General features: G+C 37.4%; 1 protein-coding gene across 1 annotated transcript; it reads left to right on the top strand.

Annotated features, from left to right (window-relative positions):
• The first annotated feature begins 2589 nt into the window (after positions 1-2589).
• Positions 2590-25388, top strand: LOC145774439 (uncharacterized). The gene is made up of 9 exons (XM_082585690.1): positions 2590-2770; positions 6867-7084; positions 9990-10353; positions 12707-12759; positions 14174-14279; positions 14859-14914; positions 15054-15303; positions 15640-15883; positions 19109-25388. Exons 1-9 carry the CDS (start codon positions 2590-2592, stop codon positions 19353-19355), a joined length of 1719 nt encoding a protein of 572 aa, XP_082441816.1. The 3' UTR covers positions 19356-25388.
• The last annotated feature ends 490 nt before the right edge of the window (positions 25389-25878 follow it).

Below are 25878 nucleotides of genomic sequence, written 5' to 3'. Positions count from 1 at the left end.
TCTGAAACTAAGGGCTAACTAAAACGGCCCTACAAAGGAAACGCAATGAAATTAAGGGAAAATTTCAACGACAACTACTTATTATACATGTCTAGAGCACTTACAAACAAAAAAATTGAAAAGTATGGTTTGGGGTTTACTGCCCCTTTAAGTCACGCAAGAGCTTCATCAAAGTTAGCCCATTGGAACACGCAAGCGCAGCAACTGCACGATTAGGAAAATGGTCACCCGAGTTTAATGGTTCACACAACATCCCGTTATGCTAAGTCTTCTTGAAAACCTTAAACAAGCTTCCACCCTTGATAGAAGAGAGTGGTATTGCTTAAATCGTAGCCGGTTGTTTGGTCGACAGGACATTTGGGTTAGGGTTAGGTTAGGGTTAGGGTTAGAGTTAGTGTTAAGGTTAGTTAACTAACCCTAAAATGAATCGTTCTGTCGACCTAACGTCCTGTCGACCAAATGTTTTGTTGACCAAATGTCTGTCGACCAAACGTCCTGTGGACCAAAGGACCGGGTACCGCTTAAATAGAGCCCGCTGCAGAGTCAGGAGAATGAAAAACAATCTTTTTTGATGGAAGATGACTCCTGATGCAATCTGTGATTGTGGCTCAGACAATCAGACGATGAAGTACATCCTCATCAACTGCTCCCTTAGACCTTCCTGTGCCAACTACGACCTCAAACACATTACTGACAATGGTCTTATCTGGCTCCAATGCTCGTGTGACAAGCTATAAAATAAAAGCAGTGGCTATTTGTCCGGCTCCGGTCTTTCAATCTGAAACATTATTTGACTGGTGATGACGTATTTTTTTCTTTTTCTCTTTCAAAGCAAAAGACGAGATGAGAAGAAAAAAGTGCCTATGTAGCTTCTAAATTCAACAGCTTTATTCAACTGAATCAGCGGCGCGTGCGATGTTTCTCGGCCTGGTATCCCCAAGGGTATGAGTTCGATCCTACCCAGAGCGTGTTTTTATTTCAAACTAAATTGCCTGCTAAGAAACACTGCCTAGAAGTAAACTTAACATTGATGAAACCATTTATTGAGAGCTTGTTGAGAGCAAAAATGTAATGCATCTTTCGGCAAACACGGTCACGCCTCTTATGATGAACGGAAACTTACCCAGAGAAATTCTCAAATTTCACCAAATTATATAAAAAATTGGGCCGTAGGCTAGTCAAATTAAAAATTGACCACAAAAATGCAGCAGCCTAACGATTGAGTCGCTTCAGGTCAAAATTTAGTTTAAAAAAAAATGCTTCCGGGTAGTATCGAACTCATTCCCTCAGGAACACAATCCCAAGAAATATCGTACGCGCTACTGATCCAGTTGAATAAAACTGTTGAATTTGGAAGTTATATAGGCACATTTTATCTCTTCTCGTCTATTGTTTTGAAAGAGGAGGTGAAAGATAAAATACGTGACGTCATGCCGGTCAAATAGATGAACCCAATTTCGTACCCTGAACAATTCGTACCCTCAATTCGCACTCTGAAAAGATCAAGAGAAAAAATTAAAAAAGCCGACGTCGCTGATCGGAGTTTCCGCACACAAACAAAATCTCTTAGGATCATTACTGGAAATTTTAAAATGTTTGCGGAAACCAGTTCAAAATGGATGTATGGGGATGTATGCGGAATGTAGGCTAGGTATGCGGAAACTGCGATCAGCGACTTCGCCAAACTTTTAGGATCATTACCAGAAATTTTAAAATGTTTGTGGAGACTGCGGAAGAACGGAAACTGCGATCAGCGACTTCGGCTTTTGTTCTATTTAAAATTAAAAAAGCCGATTGATTTATTGAATCTTTATCCTCGGACAGGGAAAGCTTTTTGCAGAGCTTAATCCTGGCAGTTTCGCATACTTGTAGAGGCTTTGAATCACTGACGCAGGGCCGGTCTCCGAGAATGACAGAGTAAAGTTTCCGATAGTGGAAACTCCAAAAAAACGGAAACTGGGATCATCGACTTCGGCTTTGTTGTATTTTTTTTCTCTCGATCTTTTCAGTTTGTTTGTTTGCGGAAACTCTGATCAGCAACCCGGCTTTCAATGGTACCATAAGCAAAATCAATACCGGTACTGCTTTTTCTTACAACATTAAAGTATTGGTAAAAATATTTACCAATTGATTTGTTTTTTTGGTTTGGTTTTGAATCTTTATCCTCAGACTGACAAAGCCTTGATAGGTTTGGTTATTCCTGGTAGTTTTGCATGCAGCATGTATAATGTAGAGGCACTTGACGCAGGGACAGTTACCGAAATGGATAGAGTGAAGTTTCCGATTGTTGAAGTGTTGTTGCTGGGGAATTATTCCATCCATTAGGTGCCACTGAATTTAGAGCAGTCATAAGAATGCGTTGCTCAAGTGCACACCCCGAGAGTCGAACCAGCGCCACTTGATCTTGAAGCTTCATTCACGCAATCATGCGCTGAGCTATTTGGCCAAATTGTTTTGATTGTGTTCTTTCTTGCAGAGGTTTATACTCTTCAAGATTTATGATAGCAAACCAGGTCTGGGTATTTGCATCAGAAGCGATTCAGTGTTATTGGATGCCGATCATCATCAACGGATTGATTTTAAAGTACAATGACGTCATCACAAGGTATTGATGTCAGCAGATCTACAATTAGCCAGCTGGAGCAAGTGTCCCAAAAACATGAGATCAATGTTGTGGCAGAACTTGGAATTGACAGATTGGTACAATGGATTGGAGTTTATGTTTTAACAGCATTGGCTGTCATTATCAAGTTGACTGACATTATTGCAGGTAAGACATTTCATTGTTTATATATATTTATAAAATTAGTGTTAATGTTATGAAAATTCTGAGTTATCATACCTATTTTAACAAGTAATGTATATACCGTAATAGGTAGATGCAAGAGCATTATGCAGGATTTTCTTGTGGGGTGCATTTGATGTGTGAGTCTCTGAGGCTGAAGGTCTAGGCTATCCTTTTAACGGGTCTGCTACTATTCGGCTAGTTTGATTCGGCTAGTTCCCTATTCGGCTACAGACAGGGACGTAGGATATATACATGTCGATTTTATGTGAGCAAACATTTCAGTTTAATAGTTCAAATATTTTTCGCTAAATTTCATTTCAATTTATTTTTCTTTGTCGGAATGCAAAAGAAACAATATTGTGGAATAAAATACAAAATTCTGAAGCTGGTATACGAGCTCCCGCCCTGGTTAAAAAGGCGATGACGTCACGGAGGAGGTATCGACCAAAAAATAGTGGAAAAGTGGGGTGAAATCAGTCAGCCATGACGATAAAGAGCATGCAAGTGTCCCCCTTTAGTAAATTAGTTGTGATGTACTTGATTCTGCTTGGATTTTAACAATTGAACCAGCCCTGCAAAGCAGAAGATCTCACCTATGTAAAGCAATGTAACACAGGCCTGAAAAACACCACATATCTCCTTAGAAAAGAGTTAAACTTGACCAAGTTTAACTATTTATCCAAAGAATACTTCTAAAGATGCCAGCATTTAATCAAGAACATATCTCTGTCGTTTCTGCTTCGATTTTTACAATTGAACCATTGCTGGAAAGCACAAGCTATCGTCTACCCCAGGGGTTCTTAACCTTTTTTCTTTCATTACCCACTTCCGCTACTTAATAAACCTATATTCCCCACATACTTTTAAAACTGACTGAAAAATCAAAATGAATCCTAGTAACCTGTGTGACATATCCCAAAGCACAATGGTATTTAACAAAAAGAACAATTTCAATGAGAAGAATAACATTAAAGATTGTCCATTAATGTCAATGCGATTTTTGTTCTTGGTTGTCAGCGACGATCGAGTCAATGTCAGGCTCTATTTTTGAGATTGCACAACGCAAATCTGATTCCAGATGAATTGTAAAACAATGCACTAGGACTCGGTGTTTGTTAAAAAATATTACTTTTGTGACTAACTAATCAGATTTACTTCCTTGGATATTCGAGTAAAACTTAAAACAATTTCCCACTTCCAGACCAGAAAGAATTTCCCACTGCATGGATATTCAGTAATTTCCCACTGGTGGAAAATTTCCCACCGTTTAAGAACCACTGGAGTACACATAGAACAACAAACCCAACTTCAAATTACCCACTTGAAATCCTCAAATTCCCCACTAGTGGGTAATTACCCACAGGTTAAGAACCCCTGGTCTACCCAAATAAAGCTAAGCCAGACTCTAGAAGTTAAAAATATTTCCTAGGTAAAGAGTTGAACTTGACCGACTTTAACCATTTATCCCACAAATATTTTTAAAGATACCAGCATTTAATAAACGCTAATCTAAAGAACATATCTCTGTCTATTTACAAGCAAAAGTTGAGGTTGATAGCTTTTTCACAAAGCGAGCAACCGGGCTTCAAACACAAGCAAATAGTGCCCGATGACTCGTTGCATTTCCGAATCGAAGCAAGTATACAAGTCTCCCCCGGTCTGCGATCAATATATGTCTTTATTAAATTAGTTGTAAGTTGCTTGTTTCTGCTTCGATTTTTACAATTGAACCATTGCTGGAAAGCACAAGCTATCGTCTACCCAAATAAAGCTAAGCCAGACCCTATAAGTTAAAATTATTTCCTAGGTAAAGAGTTGAACTTGACCGACTTTAACCATTTATCCCACAAATATTTTTAAAGATACCAGCATTTAATAAACGCTAATCTAAAGAACATATCTCTGTCTATTTACAAGCAAAAGTTGAGGTTGATAGCTTTTTCACAAAGCGAGCAACCGGGCTTCAAACACTAGCAAATAGCGCCCGATGACTTGTTGCATTTCTGAATCGAAGCAAGTATACAAGTCTCCGCCGATCTGTCTGTTGAATTGAACAAGCGATCTTGGATGGACTTTCCTAAGTAATGATAGAAGATGCGGGATTGATTAGCAGGCTATTTCTGCCATTGGTGACATGCAATTCCTCACCTTTGAACTCTGAGTTTTCTTCAGCATCCTTGGCAATGTGATAATGTCGTCCGGGTTCGTTCCTCCGTGTTTCAAATAATTTTGCAAGATTATTAATTTTTTTATCTGCATCCCAAATAGTACATGCTCTGATTTGCAGTTCGAGGCTTACTTCGGATAACTCTTGCGAGGATTCGTACATAAAAGCAAAAGTCCAACAAGAAATGTGTGGATGTTTTCTTCGACAAGAGTCCTTAATATTTTGCACGTTCTCGAGAATCTCTTGTGTCGCTATTAGCTCCCTTTTTGAAATGTTTGACAAGTGCTGGAAAATCATTCCAGACGGCGTTAACTGTGCCGAAACAGGAGGCAACCCAACGTGTGTCCACTGTCCAGTACCCTTCCGATTTTCAACAACTACACTTAGCTTGTGCTTTCCAGCAATGGTTCAATTGTAAAAATCGAAGCAGAAACAAGCAAGTTACAACTAATTTAATAAAGACATATAATGATCGCAGACCGGCGGAGACTTGTATACTTGCTTCGATTCGGAAATGCAACGAGTCATCGGGCGCTATTTGCTAGTGTTTGAAGCCCGGTTGCTCGCTTTGTGAAAAAGCTATCAACCTAAACTTTTGCTTGTAAATAGACAGAGATATGTTCTTTAAATTAGCGTTCATTAAATGCTGGTATCTTTAAAGGTATTTTTCGTATAAATGGTTAAACTCGGTCAAGTTCAACTCTTTACCTAGAAAATATTTTTAATTTTTATATGATGGCTTTGTAAAGCTTCTTTTTCATGCCGTTGTAAGCTCAAAGCTGAGCCGGTTTTCCGCACTTTAAATTTTACTATCTGGAAAGTCAGCCATTTTGTTTTTATGACATCATATTGCGTGAATAAATGACGGTCTGTTAATATTTTGTATTGCGGTTTATGCGACTTGAGCGTGAAACAAGTTTGGTATGCATAGAACGTAGCTTGAACTGACACGTCAAGTAGTATGTACGTCTCGGTCTAGTTAGTCGTCCCTCTTCTTGAAGTTGCAAATCTCAAAGGGGGCTGTCTTGCCGACTAGACATCCCCCCTAGTTGCGCCCCTGGTTGCAAAGGAAAGCAAGCTTTTTTCCTAATTCCAGTGGATGTGTCTTAACCCTGATAGTACTTGTTGTAGCGACGCTAATCGCTGTCTTTGTGAGAAAGACTAACCATTGCGAACAGGCACATTCAATAAAATCAGTTTGAAAACTCTCGCCCACCCAGAATTTCTTCTAAGAAAAGAATCGACGCCTATGTGTAATTGTGCATATAATACCATACCTATAGATGTTTTCAAAACAACATATCTAGTTTACTTTGTTATTTGCAAGGTGCTGTGCATGCTTGTATTCATGTAAAGCTTTTAATACAACACTATATTATACCATATATACAAATCTAATTAGTTCTACTATGATGTCATTGTTCATTTTTAATCTATATTACTTTATACATGCAGGCACTTTATAGTTTTGATGCTCTTATCAAATTATTTCAAAGGTGTTTGCCACTGCCTACTGTTTGATTTTGCCTAACAAGGGGTTAACTCTTTTTTACGCAAATACTGTAAATCGTGCTTAAATTCTCTGGCTTATTGGGTTATGTGCTAATGATCTAAGGTGGGAAATGAATAAATAATATTAGTAGGCCTACTGCCCTAAAATCGTTAGGATGAACATCCAAACATTTGGAGTTGGTTATATTGGAACGGATATCTATCGATTGCCATTATTGCAACTTTGGGTTGGATATGTGGAATCCACATTGTGGATTACACTTTCTGCATTATAAAAATGTTTTAATGCTTTTTATGTTGTGATTGTGCAGATTGCATTCTAAACGGTTCTTCATTTTTTGTGCTAGTACCTCTTAAATATCTATCTTCAATTTTGAACAATGTTTGTGTTTTGATTAGGTTCTGGTCTTTCATGCTATCCTGGTACCGGTAACTCATCTTTGCAAGTTAATAGTCATTTGATTCAATATGCATCTGCATATTGCTGGGAGGCTTCTGTGATTTCCAACTCAAATGGGTCATGTTCCGAATTAAACTTGGACACTTTGGATTTCTTGCAAAATCCATACCCTCTAAAGGTCTTACTCTTCTCTTTGCCATACTTTCTGCTTGGACAGGTATGAGACTTTGTTTAGTCTGGTAACTGTGATGATAAATGCATGAAATGCTTTGTAATAATTATACATATTATATAGATTCTATTTGAATAAGACCCTTCTGATGATCCGTTTGAGGTGAAACAGGCTGTTAAGCATTCAGATAGCAATAACTATATTTTGATTTATTATATATTATATATATATAGTTAGAGCTCGACCGATATCACTTTTTCAGGCCGATACCGATATTTATAAAAATTTTAGGCCGATACCGATATATATCGGCCGATATATAATATATATATCAGCTATGAAAAATTTGTTACCAACAAAGTTATTAAGCAACAAACCAGTCCAAGAAAGTTTATGCATTAGTTGCTGTAATGGAAAAATCATTCTTAACACTAATCACAAAAAACACCAAACAAAAAAGAAACAACCCAGGCCTCGAAATTCGGTTTTGCTGACAGCGGACAAACGTGTCCGGTTTGAATTCTTCGCCGTTTATGAGCGATGACTACGGTTTGGAAGGCTTTTGGCTTTCATCAGACCAACGAGGTGCGCTTGGAGAGTCAAAGCGCCGTGTAGCTGCAATACGCCGCATAACTGATTAACTTCCACCGAACGAGGTCGTGTGGCTTCTTGCGTCACAATGCTCTGGGCACGGGTCGGAAAACTTCTACAATGACGCTACTATTTTCTTCTGTGCAAAGTTTCACTAGGCTTTTTTTTGGGGGTTATTTTTGCAACTTCTACAATGACGCTACTATTTTCTTCTGTGCAAAGTTTCACTAGGCTTTTTTCTTTGGGTTTATTTTTGCATATCATGTGAGCGAAAGTTAATTTTCCCTGGGCCTTTTCTTTCTTACTGTAATACCAAAACTTGACAAATTTTGCTGCATCTTGCTGTGATAGCCTACTCGTATGATCTAATTTTGTAACGAATCTTCAATATCACTCGGAGATCAAAGCCATACATTGTGACGTAAGACTTGAAATTAGTTGCGCGTGTTTAGTGTAGAAGCACACCGGTACTCCCATCGATTCTTAGCGAAAAATTCACCTTTGTTACACTGATTCAAAGTCATCAATCGTTGAAGCAACGTAAAACTCGAAAGTTTTCCTGCTTGAATAGAAGCTAAGGGATACAGTATTAACATTTTTTTGTGTTTCTTCTAAAGGCATGTATGGCTGGTTTTGAGTGTGCTTTTGCTGACCGATGTTTATCGGCGAAAAATAGTCGATACAATATATCGGCTACACCTGATATCGGCCGATACATATCGGCTGACCGATATATCGGTCGAGCTCTATATATAGTAGCATAACAACTATATTTGCTTTAATTTGCTCTGCTTTGCTTTTTGCTTGGCATTGAGCACTTTTTGTAGTATTAATAGTTTTCATTGTTTATATATATTATATATTGATGCTGTGTAGAAGTGTTGTGATAAGTAAAAACATGTACCAATAATTATCATCAGTTAAGTAGCCTAGCAAGTCTATTGAATACATTCATGGATATGAGGAATTTTGTGTGTACTACACAAGATATCTTGTATTTGTAGATATCTTGATTTCGATATCTTGTACACAAGATGTCGAAACCATCAGTTTTGTTTGGGATGTAGTATGGTCAGTTGTGTTGGAATTAGAGCTCGACCGATATATCGGTCAGCCGATATGTATCGGCCGATATCAGGTGTAGCCAATATATTGTATCGGCTATTTTTCGCCGATAAACATTGGCCAGCAAAAGCACGCTTAAAACCAGCCATACATGCCTTTGGAAGAAACACAAGTTGCTCAAACGTGCTTGCATAGCACGAACAATTGTTGCAAGAATATAATTTTCCGCCCATTCTAGTGCGCGCATCTAGAAAATGTTAATACTGTAATTTCTGTAACCATCTGCCACCTTCTGATACTAGCCTACTTGTACTTACCTTATTTGCAGGGTTTTGTCGCCATATGATAGGCCTACTAGATCTACTAATTCAGCGATTATTTTTCGTCAGTTATTGCCATTGCTACATTCATGCAACGTTAAACAACGTTGATTCGCCGTTAAACGAGCAAAAGTGTCCAGCCCCACCGTTTGTCTCCACTCTGCCACTCGTAGCCCAGTGTTATAAATCAAGTTAATTGCGCAAACCTGTGAGAAACTTCATTCGCGGCAAAAGTCTGACCGCAATTTCCACTGCTTTTACATCGTTTTAACATCGCCAAATGTTAAATCGGTGTAAAAATTGTAGCATTGTTCTTCAAAGGAGTAATTTTCTCTCAAACGATGTCATCAATTAACTCTGCTGCCAAAATGCTCTATTTTGTCGTCTCAATCATCACGGTTGCGTCTGAATACTGAAAAGTTTGGGTGTTCATCAGGACAATTATCGTTTATAGTTGCGTCTGTTACGTCACTGATATTAAACTGTGCACTACTGCACACGTGTTGGTTTGGCCGGATGAAACCGTTGGTTGTCATTAGTTGCAATTCAGCTCCTTCGTTATATAACTGTTCTAATTGTAAATTCAATGTGCTCTCGGTTCAATAGCGCAGTTTATCGCTAAATATTTGCAATTTATAGTAGTAGGAACTAGGAAGCCTAGATCTTGGACCTTGGTGGTAGGAAAACAACAGTGGAGTTCTATATTATTATTGGTGATCACGACGTGACGTGACAGTATGTGTTCGCCCGCCCAGCTATTTTGAAAACTCGGCGCCTATGACAGCAACCAATGCATAAACTTTCTTGGACTGGTTTGTTTCTTAATAACTTTGTTGGTAACAAATTTTTCGTAGTTGATATATATCGGCCGCAATATATCGGTATCGGCCTAAAAATTTCATAAATATCTGTATCGGCCTGAAAAAGTGATATCGGTCGAGCTCTAGTTGGAATAACATCAAGATATTTTGTAGAGTTTGTTTTTTGCTGTGATGTGGGCTCTCTGGCATTTTCGTTTTGGTGCAAGATTGCAAGGTCACCTGCGGTTCATGCAACTTCTACTAGAGGACATCAACGACCAGTTGAAGCACATCACAGAGGGATTCTATGCTGCTATGCCTTATGATAGAACAAGCATTTATTTTGATGGTCTTCAAATTCATGAGCCAATTGAAAATATTGAAAGGAGAGAATTTGTAAGAAAAGGAAAAATAGAAGTCCAAAAATATGAAAGGGAGCAGGCTAAACTTAAAGCCAAACAAGCTTCCAATCAGTCTAACAAAGTTGGTAAACGTGGATCTAATCCTGAGGGAATTCCTCTGTCGATGCTAAATGGAGGTATTGTCTAATATTATAAGAGTACTGCAAAGTAGTAAGAATTTAATCAAATGATTGTTTGCAGCCATTTATGGAACTAGTCTCAATGACCGCGTATGTAGCGAGGCCCGAATGACACGACGGTTGATTATTGTTATTGGTTTGCGGTTCGCTTAATACTCAAGGGAGCAAGTCTTTTAGGCGCTGACAGTTAGGCGCTGACAGTTAGGCGCTGGTCTAATAGGCGCGCACACTGTGGCGTCTGGATATTTAGGTGCGGAGCACTGTGGCGCCCGGTCATTTAGGTGCTATTGCTAGTAAAGTCTGTAGATTGTATCAGAGTGGCAGCTTGCCAGAAAATTATATAATGGCTTCCGTGAGTGAAGCTGCTTAAACCGGCAATGCTTTTCACACAACTTGTGTGAAAAGCATTACCGGTTTAAGCAGCTTCACCCATATATTTTTCTGTTTAATATAACGTTTTGTGTGAAGAAGCATTGCCGGTTTAAGCAGCTTCACTCACTGAAGCCATGACCAACAACGCACACGCATTAACAAAACAACGTATTTTTCTGTTCAATATAACATTTTATATGAAAATCATTGCCGGTTTAAGCAGCTTCACTCACGGAAGCCATGACATATTTTTCTGTTCAATATAACATTTTGTGTGAAAAGCATTCTCGGTTTAAGCAGCTTCACCCATATATTTTTTCTGTTAAATATAACATTTTGTGTGAAAAAGCATTGCCGGTTTAAGCAACTTCACTCACTGAAACCATGACCAACAACGCACACGCATTAACAAAACAATATATTTTCCTGTTCAATATAATATTTTGTGTGAAAAGCATTGCCCTACGCTCCTACCTGCCAAGCTGATACAATCTACAAAAAAACCTGACTAGCAATAGCACCTAAATGACCGGGCGCCACAGTGCTTCGCACCTAAATATCTAGACGCCACAGTGTGCGCGCCTATTAGACCAGCGCCTAACTGTCAGCGCCTAAAAGACGTGGACCCATACTCAACCAGCAAATACCCTATCAGCTCAAAAAGGTTTAAAATATGCTTTGTAATCAAGGTATGGGACCGTTTACCCCTGAATAAAAAAATATATATGTGTGGAAAAAGGCTAAAGTGTTTAGCAAAACTTGCAAAAAATACTTCCTCGATAAACAAGAATTGTAGAAGCGACAACCACCACATGTTTCTTTTCCAATGTCATTATTTTCCTTTTAAGCATTTCTTGCGTTCGTATTCATTTCTTTTTTCCCTTTTACTATTTGTTTAAAACGCAATATTTACTTTCGTAGGGTATATTTGTGTGAATGAGAGAGTGCTGCTGTCTTGCGCTTTCTCTTATTAAATGCACAGTTGCACACTGTATGTTGTTTTTTATGTATATAGATTTGTTTTGCAAACTCCAAACTAAAATAAATGACTGACTGCTAGGATAGCAGCACCAAAGCTTTTAGCGGTGCTAATGCCCACCTCTGATTGCTTTATTTTGTGACGAAAAATCGTGCAATAGTCGAAACAATAACTCTTGAGTGGGCGTTATTAATGAAAACAGCTGAACATTAAGTACCGCATAAATTGAATTTGAACGAAGCTTGGTCTATATAGTCTGAAATTAAGTCCCCCCATGAAGGTTTTTAGGAAACTAAACATAAACGCAATGTTAGGGAGCCACGTTGAAAACCAATAAAACAAGAAAATTTTACGAAAACTGGATTTGTACAATGTATCAGGTGCGTTGGTCGCAGACATAAATAACACGGTTTTGTGGTTCTCAATACTTACTTCAATGTCATGCAACTCACATACCGTATGACGCGAGACTCGATACCAGAATGACGCGAGACTCGATACCAGAATGACACGAGACTGGATACCGAATGACGCGAGAATCGAGACCAGAATGACGCGAGAATCGATACCGAATGACGCGAGACTGGATACCGAATGACGCGAGAATCGAGACCAGAATGACGTAGATTTGGTTATTTCTTGTATCAGATGTTTAAGTTGCAATGTTTAAAGGTATTGCTTACATTATAACGACGCAAGTCACTGTTCGTTTGTCAGCATTATGGTGTTGTCGAAGTTTGCGCTCTCGGGCATTCGGACCTCGTCATAATGTCGTGTACCAAACCAAATTATTATTGGACTAATTTTTAACTTTTGCATATTTAGCATTAATTATTACAATTAGAAGAAAACATTACGGAAAAAAATTATTGTATTAGCATTGATCGTTTCTTGTGATCAATGTTAATTTTAACATTGATCATAAGAGAGAGTTGTTTTGGATTTTATAACTGGCAAGTAGTTGTTTTAATTTTTTATTTTTTTTTTGGTTTATTTCAGAGTCATCTCATACTGTAAAAGTGGAAGCAGCTGAGAGTACAGAGTCAAACTTGGTAATGAGATCATAGTTTACTTTTGCTGATGCAACACCATCCACCATGGCGCAATGTTTCATTAGCTATCATGTTGGAAGCATCATACTATAATAATTAAGATCAACCAGTTGTTCAAAAATTTTGAATGTTTTAATGCAACGCTAAAACGCGACGTGGATAAAATTGTGTTTTTATAAATATCATAAGCGCTATGATTGTATTTGTTGACCTTTTCTTTGGGATTACGTACTTCCTGGTAAGCGGTGGGATGGCGCAGCGGGTGTATTCGCTTTCTAATCATTCATTCCTGGTTCGATTCGCGGCTTAAGCTGGTTGTTGAAAAACACCACTCACCTCTACCCAGAGTGTAATAAATTGGGTGGGCATAGTTGCTGAAGGAAAGGCGGCCGAGAGAAAGGAACTGGCCACCCTACTTTCGTTAGTGCCGAAGGCTCAGTATAATGTAAACCTTATCTTCTCATTCCCTGATGCTTGGATCAAACATGAGACTCACCTTACTTCCTGGTTCAGATGCGCTTTTACTGTATCCATAAGGTTTGGTGGTGTGTCTTGCCTATATGTTTGCTCATTAATTATTTTTGTCATTTATTAGTTATATTTGAATAAAAACCTTTTGATGATTCCAATAAGGGTGAAACAGCCTTTTAGGTTTTTAGTGAATAGCCTAGTAACTGTATTTAATGTATTGGCTCATTATGTATATTACAATTTGGGTAGAGAGGTAGCTCTTTTGAACCATAAACAGACATAACTCAGCAACAACACTACATTTAACATTATAAAACAAAAGCGAACGTTTTCGGCTAGTAGTCATACAGCCCTTTTCAAGCCTATAAGAAAAAATACATATTAAAAGAAATGCTAACGAATCATATAGTATCACAGCAAAAATATGGTCAAATCTAAACATTTAAGAAACTGTCTCGCTCACACAAAATGACAACTGAAAATTACACAACACAACGGTCAAGTGTTTGAGAAGTAAAAATTAATTAATTATTCAGAAAAGGAATCAGGCAGAATTACGCAAGATTAATTTTTACTTCTCAAATACTTGACCCGTTGTGTTGTGTAATTTTCAGTTGTCATTTTGTGTGAGCGAGACAGTTTCTTAAATGTTTAGATTTGACCATATTTTTGCTGTGATACTATATGATTCTTTAGCATTTCTTTAAATATGTATTTTTTCTTATAGGCTTGAAAAGGGCTGTATGACTAGCCGAAAACGTTTGCTTTTGTTTTTTGTTTTATAATGTTAAATGTAGTGTTGTTGCTGAGTTATGTTTGTTTATGGTTCATTATGTATATGGCTTGAGAGATTAAAAGGAAAATAAACAATCTCTCACTCACTACGATTTTGCCCATGCGAGTTTTTGCAAGGTAAGTTGTATGACAATGTTTTTAAAAACAGAACAAACTTTCATCGCAAACCGATCCAACATGCTCCAAACAGTCTGACAAAGCTGGTAATAGTCAAACTGATCATAAGGAAACAGCTTCATTGCTGCAAAATGAAGGTAATCTTAGTACAGCTAACTAATTTTTATGTTTTTAAAAGGATTAAAAAATTATTTTTTTAAATCACTAAGCAAACATCCTTTTTGTTATCTTCGTTTTTTTTTGCTTCAATCAAGGAACTTCTCCATCAGAGTTGTCTGTATTTTAAAATATAAAATTTAGAAATACGCTTATTTTTATTTTGCTATGTGTTGTCGATATGGTATAGTTCAGCTTTGTTGTAGTACGAAAATAATCGTATCCCCCATAACATTCTTAAAGACAGCTTCAACTTTTCACGTTGCAGTTCATCTGTGACCGGGGCTTCCCAGAGGACCAGACACAGTTAACTAACTTGAGTACTAGTCAGCCGCAGCAGTTAAATAGCAGCATTTCTCGTTCACTGAATGAGAAATGCTGTATTGCTGCAACAAAAAGCTTGAAAGTACAGTAAAGTTTCAGCGATCAAATCGCTTTCAACCCCTAGTTAATTCAAACACATTACTTTGAAGTTAAATTACTGTAAATTTGCAATTTTACAAAGTTCAGTTTTTCCAAGTTTTCTGGGCCGCAACTCTTAATATTTAAAGGTTTTTCAGCCTCCGCAGACAAGGGGTCAGACGCCGAAGATGATACACGCGCCAAAAGTTCCATGGTAATTTCCCAATTAAGTCTTTGCCTTTCGGAGATGTTTATCAGTCAAAGCGTTGTTTTGTCACAAAGAAACATTAGAAAAAATGTTTAGTCCATTTAATTGGGTAGTTTCAACAAACCATCACGTCATTTATGATTAGAACGGATCAGCTGACGCTAGTAGCCGCGAAGTGAACCAACAATGCGGTAACTCAAATGGCAACAGCAACCCCCAAAACCAACGTAGTCCCTCAACTGCTAGCAGTGATGGCGTAGAAAAGCAGAATGAAGACGAAGAAATCACTCGCTTCGAGAAGTTTCTGGTTGGAGAATTTCGAGACCAACATTTGTTCTCAATGCTTTGCTCTGAAAACTTCTCATCTTTGCATCATCTCCCTTACATCTTATCAGGTTATTATTTGCGGGGTTGGCAAAGTTGTGTTGTAATTTTAGTCAATGCCAAATTTTTTCGGGTAACTTTTTCGTAATATATTCTAAATACTGTACATATCAATAGCATCATAGGTACAGTTTTGCAAAACAAATGTAAAATGTTTATTTGAGTAACAAAGCCTTGTGGGTCACTTTTGAAAATTCTCACGCTACGATCGGTTGAGTGAAGAATATGAAGTTGTGTTCGGATTGGAAGCTTTTGCAGCTTTAATCTGCTTTTCATTATGCCTGTATCATATTTTATTATATAATAACTTCATACTACAGAATAATTTTTACACCAGTTTTGTTTAGTTTATAAATTGAAAAGAAGTTTGGAAGATCCGCCTTCTGAGGACACGCCCAAGCCTTGTTACGTCGATGATGGAATTTTAAAGATGTGGTGCCATAGTAGGAACTTGAGGCAGGTCCGGTTAGTTAAGTGGTACTTCCTCAAGCACCTCGTCACGGGTGTGGTCGCCCTCGGCTCGGTTATTCTTATGCTGACTTTATTTGCGGTTTACTTGAGGGACGGATTTAATGCATCTGAAACCTTCAGGTAAAAACTGTGACTCGGCAATTCCCAACCTGTTTGTAATCGCGAGCTTCTTGCAAAAAATTGTTAAACCTGCCAAGTTGTGAGTGCGGCCTAAGTGATTTTATTTGTACAAAGCATAAGAGATTGTTGTAAATTGATAATCTTTGATTGATAACTATTCTAGGTACTGCAGTTGGTTATTGGGTCATTCCAGCTCAATTCACCCAGTGCTGTTAACACCACCATCACCGATTTACATCAAATTTGGTTTGTGGTTAGGTTTTGGGCAAAAACGCATAAATATTAAATTTTATCAAAATCCGGCCAGTGGTTTTGGAGATATGGCCCTGTGAAATTTCGTATTTTGGGGGAAAATGGGGGTACCCGGCTGATTTCAAAATGCCATTTCTCAGCAATCACTGGGTGTATTTTAATGAAATTGGTGTCATTTTGCAGGAAATTAGTCAAGGATTTCATTTCTGTGGTTAATTTTCAAAAATAAGCATGTTTGGGGGTAATGACCTTTTGACCTTTGCTTTGACCTTGACTTTGACCCTGTGGATCACGTGATACAAAAAACTTGTCTACATGAAAAATATTCCTTGATACCATCTCTATAACATATGAAAAAATGGGAGAGGTAATATTTTTAGTTTAGCCATAGTTTTCATTCAAAGAGGACGATATCTGTGAAATTTTTATAAAATCCGGTTAGCTTAAACCTTATATTGTAGAATAAGTCTTGCTGCTCTTGCAACAACAGTGTACCAGCTTCATTTTTAATAATCAGAAATCAATTTCGCCATACTGTTATAGCATGGTCAGTCTGATAAGGTATATCGTTATCCATAGGCGCCGAGTTTTCAAAATAGCTGGGCGGGCGAACACATACTGTCACATCATAAAGGTTATTTTGTGCGTTTTTCAAAAGGGCGATTTTGCTAGGTTGTTGGGCTAGCCTAGTTTTACATTTAAGTCTATGTCTCCTCTAACACAATTTGGAAACAAGTAATAAATATAATTGGTACGCAACAACGTCTGGTCCAGGTAATTCAGTTCCGCATATTTTTTGTGATTGGTATGTGCGCCTGTGCGGGTTGCGGGACGAAACTTGCGAGTTTAATATCATGACATGCTTATGCAGCATCTCCTTAGCTGTGATGAAATACCAGAAGATGTAACATACCAGCAATGGATTAGTACAGATCGGGCTCAATTGATCACATTAGTTCAATCAAAAACTGAATTCACAGAAAAGCTTTCATATCAGATTATGAAATTGACAAGACATAGTTAGTTACACTGCTAAGGCACAACATAAGTATATGAACAATTTGAAGACAACCATAAAACCGAAAACTGAAATCATTGTTCAAGGTGACTTTGCAGAAAATTACTCATGTGTAGTACAAGATGAAGAGCAAAGCTTCCACTGGGATAATAGGCAGGCCACTTTACATCCGTTTATTGCATATCGTCGACTGGCAGATGGATCACTTGAACACAGAAATGTATGCATCATAAGCGATATCATGGAACACAACACCTACACAGTTTATGCTTTTTTACAAGTATTTATTGATTATTTGAAAGCTGAATTTTCTGAACTTGAAAAAATTTATTATTTTACAGACGGCTGTGCTGGCCAATACAAGAACAAGTCAAATTTCATCAATTTATGTAATCATGTCAAAGATTTTAGCATCAGGGCAGAATGGCACTTTTTTTCTACTTCGCATGGAAAGAGTGCATGTGATGGTATAGGGGGACAGTGAAGCGCCTCTTAAAAAAAGGCAAGTTTACAAAGGCCTTACAGTGACGCTATCCTTACTACCGAGTCAATTATGACATTTTGCAAAGCTAACATACAAGGAATTCAATTTTTCAATGTCAAGCCTGACCGGTATGAAGCTTGCAAAGAAAAATTGAAAAAAAGATTCTCGTTGGCAAAGACAATAAAAGGAACACTAAAATTCCATAGATTTGCTCCGATTTCTGAAACAAAGCTATTTGCATACAAACTCAGTGCTCAAAAAAATCTGCCTGAATTAGTGTCAGTGACAGGAGGGAGAGATGAAGACCTTGCACTTGAAGCATTGAATGAACCTATCAACATCGCAACACAGACACATGTGTGCTGTATATATGATTATGAACCGTGGATAGGTTTGGTGGAAGACATTTCTGATGAGTTTGGAGACTACCATGTAAACTTTATGCATCCTCATGGTCCAGCCAGAATCTTCTACTGGCCTTCCCCTGCTGATAAATGCTGGATCGATATTAATAACATTGTTTGTATCATTGAAACTCCTTCCATGATTGCATCTGGCAGATGTCGTTACACTATTTCCAAAAACGATACAATTAAACTTCACAGGTTGTGTAGTCAGCTCAGTGATTGCTGTCCATGGAAAACTTTCAGAACCTAACATTTTGTCTGTTGTGTCTGGACTAAACTGTGTCATTTAACTCATTTTTATGCAGTATTAATTGGGTGCGTTTATGTATTACATCATCAGAATTTGAAATATTTTACCCCCTCCCCCATTTGCCATCATTTCCCAATGTTATAAGCTTATTTTACAAAAAAAAAACACCCCTCATCATCATTTTGGACTCATTCTTTCTGATCATGCAATGTGCATATTGATATCGTTCCATTTGTACATACCATACTATTTTTGAAAGTGATTTTAAGAAAATTTGTTGAAAAATTATGAGACATGCAAACTTTGAGTGAAAACTATGGCTAAAATAGAAATATTACCTCTCCCATTTTTTCATATGTTATAGAGACAGTGTCAAAGAAGATTTTTCATGTAGACAAGTTTTTTGTATCACGTGATCCACAGGGTCAAAGTCAAGGTCAAAGCAAAGGTCAAAAGGTCATTACCCCCAAACATGCTTATTTTTGAAAATTAACCACAGAAATAAAATCCTTGACCAATTTCCTGCAAAATGACACCAATTTCATTAAAATACACCCAGTGGTTGAGGAGAAATGGCATTTTGAAATCAGCCGGGTACCCCCATTTTCCCCCAAAATACGAAATTTCACAGGCCCATATCTCCAAAACCACTGGCCGGATTTTGATGAAATTTAAAATTCATGCTTTTTTACCCAGAACTCACACACAAACCAAATTTGAAGAAAATCGGAGGTGGTGGTGTTAAAAATTTCATTTTTTTTGGGTGATTTGATGTGGAATGACCCTATTATAAAAAGGTCTATATGTCATTCAGATGCCAGTTGCCATTGGAGGACGTATGCATGCTTTGTACTGTGAAGCGGAAGGCGGAAATCTACGTCGTGTTGTTCATCGATATCGCGGTAACGCTCCTGATCGCGCTGTTGTCAATTGGGACTGTGTTTGTCGTCCGAAGCAGCAAAGACCGCGTCACGTCATGTTTTTTCAAGCAAATTGATATTTCGAACGTGGCTCTGGCAGCGTCGTGGCGCGACAGGCTGGAAGCGGACAAAAAGAATTAATTCAACGTTCTAGGAAACGGAACGGTCCCAAACGTGATTTTGAAAGCAAAGAAAATAGAACTTTATCAACTTTACATCTACAATGAAGATTTTTCTCCACGTTTTTTTTGTTTCTTTACTAAGTAGGGTAAATACCAACAAACGTTCTGAACAATTAACTGCTAAAAGTTGTGAAATCATGTTTTTATTGTTATTCATATACACGTGTAGGCCATGATGATGAGTTCTGCCATGGCATAGAAACAGTGACAGACTTCTGTTATCTGGGTGATCGGATAAATGGAAGTGGTGGATGTGAAGCAGCGGTGACAACAAGGGCAAGATTGGGCTGGGCAAAGTTCAGGGAATGTGGGGAAATGTTGTATGGCAGAAAATTCTCACTAAGGATGAAAGGAAAAGTATATCGGAGCTGTGTGCGGCCTGCAATGCTATATGGTAGTGAGACATGGATATTGAGAGAGAGTGAACTGGCAATCCTGAGAAGAACGGAAAGGTCAATGGTGAGAGCAATGTGTGGGGTGAAAACGAGAAGGGAAAAAAGGACTGAAGAATTGTTGGATATGCTAGAGATGAGAGAGACCATAGACCAACTGGCAAGGGCAAATGGAGTAAGATGGTATGGACATTAGGGCGGGTCACGAAATCACTTTTTTTTGATATTCACCTGCCTCATACGGATTTTGATAGATAGACACCTAAAATTGTTGTATACAAAATTTCAGCTCATTTGAACAATGGTTTGGGATGAGGAAATCGCGTTTAATTTTTGCCGAAAATCGCAAAATTGGGTAAAAATGCGAAATTTTAGATTATGTTCAATCTATATTTTTCCAGTGAAATTCGTTTGCTGTGGCCTTATACTTATTTTTTAGACAGGTATGGACTTACTGAAGTAAGTTTGAGCTGCAGAGATTGCATTCTAATATTTATTGTAGTAGTATTAAAAATTAAATTTTTGCCGAAAATCGCAAAATTGGGTAAAAATGCGAACTTTTGGATTGCCTTCAATCTATACTTTTAAAGTAAAGCATGACTTTAAATTATTATTTATGGAAGATATGGACTCACTGCAGATAGTTATAGCTGCAGGAGACTGCATTTTATTATTTATTGCGGCAGTATTAAAAATTGAATTTTTGCCGAAAATGTCAAAAACAGTAAACTTTGGAGGTAAAAAGGACTCAAGTGTTGGCTGTCATTGTCAGTGACATAAAATCCTGCTTTGATTCAGATGATGCATGGAGTTTTCGGGAGTTCAATTGGGAAAGAATCATTCCCTCTCTTCCTTTAAATCCAGAAACGGTTTTGCTTGCTTCTGTAACAATCTTAATAGCCCTTTCAATTGACTGGGTGTGATTCGCAATTTTACCAAACAGTAATGGAACCTTTCTGATTTTTTCCAACTGAAATGATCCAAGCTCCGTTGTTAAAACTGGTTCCGTTGGATTTTCCCAGTTTATCATTTCGGTATAATCCTCCGCTTTAAAATTGAGTGTTGGTACATTGAACTGTCTCACACTGTCATCTCCAAATCTATTTTGACCACGTATCTTTCTTATAGTATCGACCGCTTTTCCTCGTATTATTGGGTCATTGTCAGCGATCATTGCCAGAAGGAGGTTCTCGCTATTGGCACTGTATGCATTTCTTTGCATATAAGGTTTTACAATGTTTTGAATTTTTTCTGGAAGCAGTTTAACTCTTTGCAGTGATTCAAATATATGGCACGGAGCATCTTTGTAGAGTGGCTGACATTTGATCCTAAACCACAATGGAGCATAATTTGTTACAATGAAGTTAACTACCGTAAGTGTAGAAGATTCTCACTAGATTTTTCATTCAAATTGTGTTGACTTATATACAAACGACAAACCCTGGATGCAAGTGTAAGCCAGCGAGCATGATTTAGTGGCCCAATTTTTGATTTAATATGTGGTGAAATTTGTCCCGTTGTAATGGTGTGTGTGATCTCGTATAAATATTTTTGGTCGCATGATAAATCTTTAACAACATCGCCAGGTAATTCTGGAAGTAGAAGCCCAGCATCATCAGTTATTGGGGTGAAGTTATTATTGATAGACAAATCTTCAACATTTTTACAAAGACGACCAATAGGTCCTTTGAATGATTCATTTCCAGTGGTTGGCCCGTCCAGTTCAATAAACAAGTGTCGAAATGGCAGTTCGTTTGTGTGTAACTCACAAATCAACCATACTAATCTGTGACCTAATTTTTTTTCAACAAGAGCAATTACTCCACCGAATCTTCCTGTGTTCACATTAGTTGAATCACAACCAATAAAATGCATACATCGTGTCATATTCTTATTTTTGATCACATCATATATGCAATTAGCTACATCTTGACTGCGTCCACTGTCTGGAGTCACATGTGTTAGAAACTCTCCACCAGGCTGTTTTACGACTGTATAATGTTCTCTTCTTACGAGATGGTGTCCACCAGTTTCATGCCTTTTTTCCATTGTTAGATCTTTTCTCCCATCAAAAAATAAGCCCTGATGTAAAACATATTGCAATGGACTTACAGCTGATTGAACATTTTCGTTTCTTATTGCATCTTTATCTCTTCTAATTTTGTTGTGATCAATTATTAATTGTGTGTCATCTTTCGTGACCACGCCCAAATCAACAAGGAGCGCAGTACAGATGGCTGCTGTGGCGCGATTCGAAATGCCAAATCTCTCCGATTCTATCATGGTAGTCCTTAAAATGTTTTGATGCCAGTCCGTTACAAATCTCTTTTTTTCTTCACTCTGTGATGTTGTTGGAAAATCTGCTTCATATTCTGATTCTGAATTCACAACTGATGCCAAACTTGATGAGTCAGAAAAACTATCAATAGCCTCGTTATTATATGCCTGCGTTGATTGACGTGATCCTTCCAAAACTTTAGAATAATTTTTTTTTTGTAGATGTGATGTTTCAGCACGGTGAATATTCTGTATCTGATAGCTGCTAGGTCTATCAAAATTTCTTAGTCTTTGATCCATAACAAAATGAAGGTCTACTAATGGGAGTTTAGCATCTGTTGCACATTTGCATTTTGTGTGAGCCTTGTATTTGCAACCATCGCAACCATAATCACTACAAAGCCAAATCGGACAATTACATTTGATGATATCTACAATTCTATCTAATCGTTCCATAAACAATTTCTCCTTCTTTGCGGTTAGACTTTTTCTCTTCAAACTGCTGTAATCTTTAATGTGACGTACCAATTTATTCCGAATGGATTTATCATTCTTGAGAGGTATGTTGGAACCAGCCTTGATAAACATATTCTTAATGGGTTGAATGATATTTTCAATTTCCTTTATCTCATTAAAATTCCCGACACATCTCTCTTTCAAAAGATTTAAGTAATTAAAAACATCTCTTAGTGTAGGCAGTTCAGCCAGTGGAAGTGGCTTAGATGGTCCGACAATATGACAAACTTTATATCTTGTACTTCTTGGAGTTCTCGGCATTTCCGTTTATACAGTTTTGTAGGTATTATTTCATGTGGAATTACTTAATAATTAGATATTAATGAATCTGAAAAATACAAAATTAAGATTAGTGAATAATGATGTTCTACGATCATTAAAGCAGTAGATTTTCGACAAAAATTCAATGTTAATACTACTGCAATAAATAATAAAATGTAATCTCTGCAGCTACAACTATCTTCAGTAACTCTATAACTGTCTTATAAAATAAGTATAAGACCACAGCAAACGCATTTCGCTTGAAAAATATAGATTGAACATAATTCAAAATTTTGCGTTTTTTGCGATTTTCGGAAAAAATTCAATGTTTAATACTACTACAATAAACAATAAAATGCAATCTCTGCAGCTCTAACTTACTTCAGCAAGTCCATAACTGTCTAAAAAATAAGTATAAGGCCATAGCAAATAAATTTCACTTGAAAAATATAGATTGAACATAGTCTAAAATTTCGCATTTTTACCCAATTTTGCGATTTTCGGCAAAAATTAAACGCGATTTCCTCATCCCAAACCATTGTTCAAATGAGCTGAAATTTTGTATACAACAATTTTAGGTGTCTATCTATCAAAATCCGTATGAGGCAGGTGAATATCAAAAAAAAGTGATTTCGTGACCCGCCCTAATGGACATGTGATAAGGAGGGAGGAAGGAAGTTTTCTTAGAAAGGCACTAGATCTAAAGGTGGATGGGAAGAGGAAACGCGGTCGTCCAAAAAGAACGTGGAAACAACAAGTGAAGGATGAATTTAAAAAAGTCGGACTGAAGGAGGAAGATGCAAGGGACAGGGTGAAATGGAGAAAAGGGATTAAAACAATTGCTGCGCGGAAACAATCGGCCACCCCCACTAGTGGGGAACAAACCGACGATGGATTATGATGATAATGACGTGTAGGGAATCATCGCCACCTGTACGCACAAGTCAGATTTCCTTCATTATCTTGTACAACATTCTGTACAGTGCTGACAACATAATACGAGCCGCTTGTGTGTCAAACTTAAATATGTTAAATTTGATTTCCTTGCTGGCTTGGTGTGCTTATTTGCGAGTGACAATCAAATGTCTGTTTTAATGAGTTGTGTTGCACAGCGGTTGCAATTGCAGCAGTTTGTGTATTTCGTGTGTGTTTTTGTAGCAGCAGTGGAAGTGATTTTTTATGAGTGCTTTTGATAACGCTTTAACGATGTCAAGTTTCTTGTTAACATCGCTATAGTTTCATCAGCTGAGTCTTATCATGATAACTTGCAACTTTCAAATTTTTTATTTAAAATCGCCTACGACTACGTCACAAAGCAAAAAATGTTCTATTGTTGCATCATGATTTTAACTTCACATTTCTGGATTGTTTACTTTAAATCCGTCATGAATGTCAATTTTTTTACTTGTCATTCAATTGATCGCTTTGTCCTTGCCACCAGATAAATCAACTGCTTTACTTCCAACTTCATTATGTTCAATTTATGGAATTAAAAACAACTTGATTGCAATGACTCACCTCAGTTGCAGATTGCTCCGTGCTTCTGCCGCTGAGTCCGGTGGACCCTGGTTCGATTCCGGGTCGTGTCATACCAAAACTTGAACAGTTGTACCGACTGTTTTGGACTTACAGCAAAGGGAACAAGTCATACTAATATTGTGTCATTGATAAAAAAAAAAGGCATAAAGTGATTTATACAACCACTAAATAACTTTGCTGTTGCAGAATATAAAATTACTGACTTGAACCTACCTGTTCCCAACTTGTTATTTCATATTGAACTACAATGCTCACCCAGTTTGTATGAAAATGTCATTTCATCGCTTTTAATCTAAAAACAACTAGGCTAGTGGCTGACATGAAAGCTCATTTGTATGTGTACAAGCATATCACTAACATCGCCATTCATCCATTGCTTTTATTTTTTGTAATTTTTCATAAGTTACGTTTTGGGATTCAAGATATTTTTACCATCACCACCTTTTGAGTTGTTTTCTTTTAAGAAGATTTCGCATATCACGCCAAGGTGTGTGTCGTTTGTCCGTCTACAGATGAACTTTGTCTTTTTCACATCAATCAAATTCTAGATTAAATTATTTTACCAAAAAGAATGGAACGTTGAAAGTGGTTTACAGGTTTTTCTGGTGAGTGCCTGTATTTCGTGTGTGTTTTTGTAGCAGTAGTGGTAGTGATTTTTTTTTGATAATACTGTAATGCTGAATCTTTATTGTTAACATCTCGTCTATTCAGTTTGATGCGATCACTTTAGTTGTTTTCATTTTAGTTCAGTTTGAAATCGGTTGCCAGAAAAGCATCATCTCCTCGATAGTTGATGTACGCCTTCACATGAAATTAAATGGAAGCCTATTTGTAATTTCATCAAATTCATCTATCAATTTAGAGTACGCAGTGTTTTCCAACATATATAATTGTATGTGGTTTGTCTATTGCTGATGGGAATATGCATTTACGCAGGCTATTTGTACGGACACTATTGTTTTATTTTGTTTTCATGAATCTAATAAAGAATTGCATAGGTGACAACTTTCAAAGCGCCGGATGATGCAGAATGAACGTCAGATTTTGCAAATAATGCGTCGAAGCCAAACCCAGGAATTTGTGAGAAATTTGATCGCCATGCTTATTGAATTACAGGAAGCGAGGTGAGGCTTATTGAATTACAGGAAGCGAGGTGGTTAGTAATTTGGTTTCAGAAAAAGGTGTCCAAACCATTTTATTTCCAATCGCCTTTGATTTTCAAACTGCCACATTCAGTGGGGTAGAAGGCAGCCAGCTGAGATTATGATGAAATACAATAGTGTACATAGCCGCACAGTGATTCTGAACTTTAACACGTTGTCAGGTCGTCGCGAGACGTTTATTTGGCTTGGCACTGTTAAAACGCTGATACTGCTTGAAGGTGTTTGTATTTGAAATCATGTTACAACCGAAATCAAGAAAATGAAATCTCTTTTGAACGTTCTGAATGAGTGGAACGTTTTTCTTTCGCACCATCATTTGGTTATTTGTGCTGTT

Source organism: Aplidium turbinatum, chromosome 7 (genome assembly GCF_918807975.1).
Source record: "Aplidium turbinatum chromosome 7, kaAplTurb1.1, whole genome shotgun sequence".
Lineage (NCBI taxonomy): Eukaryota > Metazoa > Chordata > Ascidiacea > Aplousobranchia > Polyclinidae > Aplidium > Aplidium turbinatum.
The sequence above is the reverse complement of the archived record's forward strand: the minus strand, read 5'-3'. Positions and strand labels throughout refer to the sequence as shown.

Excerpts from the sequence above, each read along its gene's own strand:
- LOC145774439 (XM_082585690.1), top strand. The coding sequence starts at position 2,590 with ATGACGTCATCACAAGGTATTGATGTCAGCAGATCTACAATTAGCCAG. Across the intron at positions 12,760-14,173 it reads AGAGTACAGAGTCAAACTTG|AACAAACTTTCATCGCAAAC; the intron begins GTAATGAGATCA and ends TTTTAAAAACAG. Across the intron at positions 14,280-14,858 it reads TTCATTGCTGCAAAATGAAG|CCTCCGCAGACAAGGGGTCA; the intron begins GTAATCTTAGTA and ends AAGGTTTTTCAG.